Consider the following 6,673-nt stretch of genomic DNA (forward strand, 5'->3'; position numbering starts at 1 on the left):
AAGCTTCGGAGAAGTGTTTCACGTTGTATAAGGAAGAGAGATTCACCTCTAGCCTATTTGACGCTGCTAAATGTGAACTCTACTACTGTTATTGCAGGAGCACTTCATAGTGGCTGAACAAGTGCAGACTGAAGTAAAATGTTTGACTTCTAGAGAGCTTCTGCATTTGCTCAGCACTACTTTGTGCTTGCAAGTTAATATCATGAGATTGTGAACTGTTTGGGATAACAAGAGCTTTCTTCGGATATTCTCTTCTACTTGATTTTAATCCCGCCGGCCTGATGACTGTGGTTCAGTGCAGCATAATTCCCTCCCCAACTTCAGATGACAACAGGAAACAGAAATGCTTGCTTCTCTTTTGGCTCGTTACTCTAGACAGATGTGAGCGTAGTTTACCAACTTTATATGAATGAGTAAAAGAGAAACTGGTGCTTGATTGATTTCTATGTCAGTAGTAGTGCTTTTTCTCTCAGAAGTGAAAGGGAATGAAAGGAAAAAGTGACTATGGGCTTCTCTGGTAAAGCTGATTTTTTAAATTTTTGTTTCTTGGAATTTTGAAAACGGAGCAGAAATCTTGCTGTGTGGTAGTGGGGACCATATGGACAACATAGATAAAACTTAAGCCTTATGTATAGGCTATGTGGTTTGCCATGAAAGCAGCTGTAAAATAAGTCACAATGAAAATCATGGGGAAAAAAAAAAGAAAAAAGTAACAATAGTGGAATATTAGGGTGTGGATCTTGGTGTTAAGCAGCCTTTAGCCTAGTGAGGTTTACAGTAGAAATTAAAATAGATCTCTTGTTAGTGGAAAGGCAGCTACTTTACTATTAGTGTTAGTACTTTTATACTGCTAAATGAATACAATGAACGCAAGTGGCCAGGCTAACTTAAAACTCTAGTTCAATTATATCTTAATTAAACTTGCTGTAAGGTGCACAACTAACTGAAAAATAGCACTCAGTTAAATGTACAGCTAAAAACACTTGAAATATACCCCTGTCTTGACTGCCCTTTGTGTTTTGAGTATGTCTTAAGTAACAGTAGAGTGGTGCTGTAGTGGTGCAGACTGCAAGATCTCTGAAGGATAGGGTCTGAGTTTGAAATGATAGCAATGGATTTTAGAGGAGGTATGAGAGTAAGGTTATGTAAAGGCAAATAAAAGCGAGTCTATTCAGAGCTGAAAAGATTGCTAGGTATTTTCAACTTTTTAATTGAGTTTTTACTTGTGAGGAAACAGACCCAGCAGCCTTAGAGGAGTAGTAGAAGTCTTCCAATATGTAAATATATATGTATAAAGATGTTCTAGCTGTCATAAGGTTATCAAAGTCTGTTTATGTAAAACAAAGAAAACTTCTACTGGGGACAGGCTTTTGCCAGAAGTAGCATTTAGTCCACCTACCTTTTAAAACCATCGATGAGTTCTTTTGTAAAAACACACACATATCTTTTGGAGGCTAACTATAATTAATCCTGCCACAGTTCTGTGAGATGACTACATAATCTTGAGGCCCCTTCTAGTGCTATAAGTCACTGGGGGATTATGTATTCTTTATTTTCATGCAGATAAATTAAAAAAAAAAAAAAAGACTTGGAACAGAATTAGCTTCTGATAACGTACGACTGTTCAATGGAATACATGAGGTCTTATCTATCTTTAGCCTGTTTTTCCTAAAGAAGTAATCTTGGTGTACATTCAGCTTTGGAGGAAGGGAGAAGGAGGAGAAAGTTGTCCAAAATGTGTTTCATCTAATAGATTCCACTAGTTTTAGTCTTCAAATGAGATTTAAATATGTGAAGTCAGAGTGCATTTATCCTTGTATAGAACTCAGGGGTTGTATTAAATGGGAAAGCAAGCAGATTTATGGCACACATGGCAATTGTGAAAGATATCATTTAAATATTCTAATGATTCAGATGAAGGAAGCTCTTCAGGAAATTAAACAATGGAGGTTTGTAAGACTGGATAATACTTGTAAACAGACTGTAATCTCATCAGGAGAATTATTTGGCTTGAATATTACAGTGCATATGATGAAATACTGCAACATTGCTCAGCAACTGAGATTCGGACTTTGAGTGGCAATGACATATGAACCCCTGCATGGTTTTCAAGTGTGCTATTTTTGGCAGATGGGTGTTGCCTTGTCTCCTCAATAGCATAGAAAGTTAGTTTAGTGTGTAGAGGAAGGTGATTTGCAATGAGAAGACTCCTCTGACACTACTTGTTTAAGATGGGCTGCTGCTTCAGTAAAGAATTGAGTAACAGCACAGATGAGGAGAAAACCAGCTTGCTACAAAAATCTGTGGAAGAGGAAGCATCAGAGTCAAGGATAAGTAAAACTTTATCTTCAATTTTAGGAACTGTGGAAAGCCAGGATCTGCGAACGGTGGGAAGGACAGTTAACGGGGCAGCTGTGGTAGTCGGCATTGAACGTGTTTGTAGCGATGATTGCGCAGTGTCAGATTCTACATCTGGGCTCCAGGGTAGAAAAGCAAAATACCCGTCATACAGAACCATGGAGAATATTCCCCATGAGAGCTCTAGGAGGGCATATAACAGACCTTTTAGTTTCTTTAATTCCTTTAGTCACCTCCTGAAGGTCTCTGGTACATATGTAAATGTGCAGAAAAGTGAAGAAAAGAAAGAGAGGGTTATTAAAAAAAGAACACCTAAAAAATCTAATAGTAATGACCAGCAAATGAACAATATAGAAAATACTAATAATGAAAATGTAGCTGCAGAAGAGCGTTGCTTGCTTGATCATATTTCTACTTCACATGTACCAGACATCCTAGACAAAGGCTTAGATGGTGAAATTTCCTTAAATAGAAATTTTGTGGAGGGTTATGCAGTTACATGTGACTGTTCAAGGCAGAATGGAACAACTGTAAACGCTGAGGACAGCAGGAGTGATGGCCTACAAAAAGTTTCAAGTTCATATAGAGAGATGTCTCCAACATTTTCCTATCTTGATGTAGACAGCAGACAAAATACAAGAGAGAGAGAGTTTTACAGTATTTGTGTTGTAGATGCTGAAGATCTGAAAGGGGATGAAGAGGTGCCAGCTACTGCACATGAAGAGGCTGTGGCAGACATAGATAACTCAGCTGTTACTGCTGGAGGAATGTGCAGCATGGCACGACCTCTAGACACTGGTCAGGAATTTCCAGTGCAGCAATCGGCACAAGTGGAAGCAAAGTTTAGTTCACAGAAAGAACTGTTTGAGTATAAAAAAGAGGCTATGTCAAACATACAGAAGAAGGAAGCAAAGGAATATTGTAGCATAGACATCCAGTCTTCTTATGATAATTTATTGGCTAACAGGTGTCAGTTGCATAGGTTAAACACTGACAGTACAGTAACAGATGGCACAAGAGCCAAAGTATACGATGAAGTCATCCCTGAGAATCGACAGGAGGAGATATTTGCCATAGGTAATGCTGTCAGTTGGAATGAGTCACTCCATAGAGCTTGTGATTCTGAAAAAATTGTGGATGCTGCTGAAGAGGATGAATGCAGCCTTAATTCAGAAAACACACAACACAGTGAATGTATTTCCAGTGTAATGTTAAATGCTGGAGTATGTAGTTCAGGAAAAATTGAGGGAAGTCATGATTCTGAGACTCTACCACCTGGTATAGTTGTAGGGGAAATAAATAGCAAACAGGTGGCAGAGAACATGAAGAGTAACTTTAAATTATCCTTAGAGTTACGTGAAATCGACAGTGATTCCCTTTTGATGAGTCAACATGTAGAAAAGCTTGCTGAAGAAGGCTGCTTCCTAAAGCCAGAGAGCAAAGTAAAATCAAGTGTGGAAAAGAGACTATTTCAAAGAATGTGTAATGATAGCCAAACGTTTGCACCTGACCCTAGTGAACATCAGGGTGTTTTGGAAGAATTCTTGAAAGATGAAGAGAAGTGTGCAGGTACAGTTTTGTATAGCTGTGAAGCTTTGAATATGACTGAAATGCCCAAAAACTTGGAAGAAAGTTCTGATTTTCAAACTCAAATTAAGGGTTCCACTGAAAACAAGACATCAACTGAAGTAGCAAACCACAGTGGTGTGGAGGAAGATGTTTGTGTGAGTATCACTGAGCCAAGAGGCGATGTGCTTGAGGAAGCTGGTAGCTTGAGCAGAGCTCAGTCATGGGTAAGTGATGGCAATTTGACATCTCATGAATTACATAACAGAAGTGTGGATGAAATGTTCCTAAAGGAAAGCAACCTAGAGTCTCAGATTTCACAAGAGTCGCCAGGGAATAAAAGTAAAGTGTGCAAATGTTCAAATTTGGATAACGAAAACAGTGTCTCTTCTGTTTCTGTGAAACATGAGGATATGAATAAAATGGACATGAACTGTAGACAAGATGAGCATCCGGATATATTTTCCTTCCACACAGTGGAAAATCAGTGGAATGCAGGTGCTGACTCAGCCAAAGTAGCTGGGGATGTAGTAGAATCTGCAAAACAGACAAAATCTGAAGTTCACCTGAATAAGACAATTGATAACAAAGCAGAAAATTTAAAACAGAATTTGGATGCTAACACTGTTGATCATATTAAAAACATCTTGAATTGCAGGAAAGGCTCGACTCGTGAGCAGAATACTTACTCACACTCCACTGTACCTGTAGCATTGGACAATTGTACGTACAAAAATGTAAAGTTGATAGATGACACCGAAAAACTGGAAGATGCCAGTGCTCTCTTCCCTAAAGGCCATAATTGTTCACCTTTGTTGTGTGAAAATTCATATTCTCATGTGTGTAACAAACCAGTGGAAGAGCCTGAGTTATGCCATTGTGCCAGTCCAGAGCCAGCGGTCAGGAACACCCAAGTTTCTTGTGGGCCCTCTACTGAAGTAGATTCAGAAATGTGTGAAAAAAGCGGTTGTGATGTGAACGAATGTAATCTTTGGGGTGGTGAAGTAAAACAGTGTGTCAGCACCCCCTCAAAGGAGGAGAACCTCACTGGTTTCAGTGTGTCAGCTGGCAGTCTAGAGGCTTTTACCTCAGGGAATTTGAAGCAGTCAAAAGCCAAGACTACTGAACTGAAAAACACCAGTGACATATTAATTACGCAAATGGAAGACTTGACCACAAGTTGGGAACAGATGGAGTCAGATCACAAGATTTTCTCAAACAAAGAGCTTGGAGTTTTTGTTGACCCAGAGCAGGTAGACAAATATGCTGCTACTCCTTCCTACGAAATACACTGTGCCCCTGCGAGTGCCGCAGGAGTTCAGCAAGGCAGCGAGCTGTGTGTGTTAGATCTGATGGAAGACGTATCAAGTGACCAAGAGTACTCTTATGAACTGGACAGACAAAATCCTGGAGTTGAAATATGGTCACATTTCATCAATCTTCAAACAGGCAGTGCTGACTGGAGAAATCAACTGTTTTCTGACACTTTTACTGCTGGTAATGGTGAATATCTGATGGGCTTTTTATGGAGTAATACTGTTTCTAACAATACCATGAAGAATGACAGACTATATATAGTTAGTGAAAACTTCCAGAACGAACTTGAAGATTTAACAGGTGCTTCACGTGCACTGGGAAGATACCCTTATCAGCTGCCAGCACCAGAAATGGTTGGTACTTGTGGATGGCAAGATAAAGATGAATTTGTAAGTATGCTGCAGAAGTGATTTGATGTTCAAGCTTAAAGCTGAAGCTAGGAATTGGAATAACTCAAGTCAAATTGTGGTTTCATTAGATAGTTAAATATATTGTATGTTACTTTGTCCTGAAGCTGACCACTCTCTCTATCCTTTGCAAAACTGAGTGCTGCACAGAATGTAGTAGTTCAAAATGTTGCTGACTGGTGATATATTGTTTACTTTTTGTTTTCCTTTTGCGAAAGGTTAACGCTGAGCAGAGTGTCTTGATTTTAGGTTTTCAATTCTAGATGAGCCTGAGATGAACAGTTAAGTATGTGGAAGGGAAACTTTCTAGAGACTGCCAGTAGTGCTCGCTGCCTTCGTCTAGGAGGAAGCATTTGCAGATTTCCTGAAATCTTAAAGTTCTTGCTTGGTAGCAATTAGGAAAGCTTTTACTCACTTCCGGAGATGATCTTCTGAAGTGCTGTATCAAGGAGTGGCTGTGGGAGAAGTGTGGGGAACGAGCTAGACTGGATCTTGGCTAGCTGGGGTAAGAAACAAAGCAAGCCGACCTGCGGCACCTGCTGCTCCTCTGCCTTCCCCTCTGAGCAGAGCCAGTGCTTGGTGTTGTTCTCCGCACCAACTGCCGTGGTGCAGCTGCTCCGACCTTGCCCGGCAGTTGTGGTGCTGGCTCTGGGTTGCACTAGAGACAAAGTTTGCTGTTTCCTGGTGAGAGCTTTCTGTATTAAAAATGGAAACCTGTGGAACTTGCTGTCATCTTCGAATCCTTATTATTCAAGTAGTTAATGTTATGCATTCCACTTATTTAAAAAAGTCTCTTCTCAATCATTCAGAAGATATGTTTAGATGAAGATTCTTTAGATCTTTTTACCTTCTGGAGGTGTTTTCTATGCGCGGTGATAATGACGATCTGAGTGCGTGTGTTTCAGAATAATTAAAACTTCACAGAGTTTTGAAGTGCCTATCTTAAACTCTGTAATGTTCCTAGCACCCTTAAATTCACAAAACAAGGTTTAATCTTTAGTATGTGCTATCATAAGCAATACTCT

At 39.7% G+C, this 6,673-nt stretch overlaps 1 protein-coding gene across 1 annotated transcript in view; it reads left to right on the forward strand.

The window, feature by feature from the left end:
* Positions 1–2,231: 2,231 nt before the first annotated feature.
* LARP4B (La ribonucleoprotein domain family, member 4B) overlaps positions 2,232–6,673 on the forward strand; it is a 30,903-nt gene continuing 26,461 nt past the window's right edge. The window contains exon 1 of the mRNA XM_009878066.1: positions 2,232–5,630. Coding sequence (XP_009876368.1) covers positions 2,232–5,630 — 3,399 coding nt within the window. The remainder of the gene's footprint in view (positions 5,631–6,673) is intronic.

Source organism: Apaloderma vittatum, unplaced genomic scaffold (assembly GCF_000703405.1).
Source record: "Apaloderma vittatum isolate BGI_N311 unplaced genomic scaffold, ASM70340v1 scaffold10641, whole genome shotgun sequence".
NCBI classification, from domain to species: domain Eukaryota; kingdom Metazoa; phylum Chordata; class Aves; order Trogoniformes; family Trogonidae; genus Apaloderma; species Apaloderma vittatum.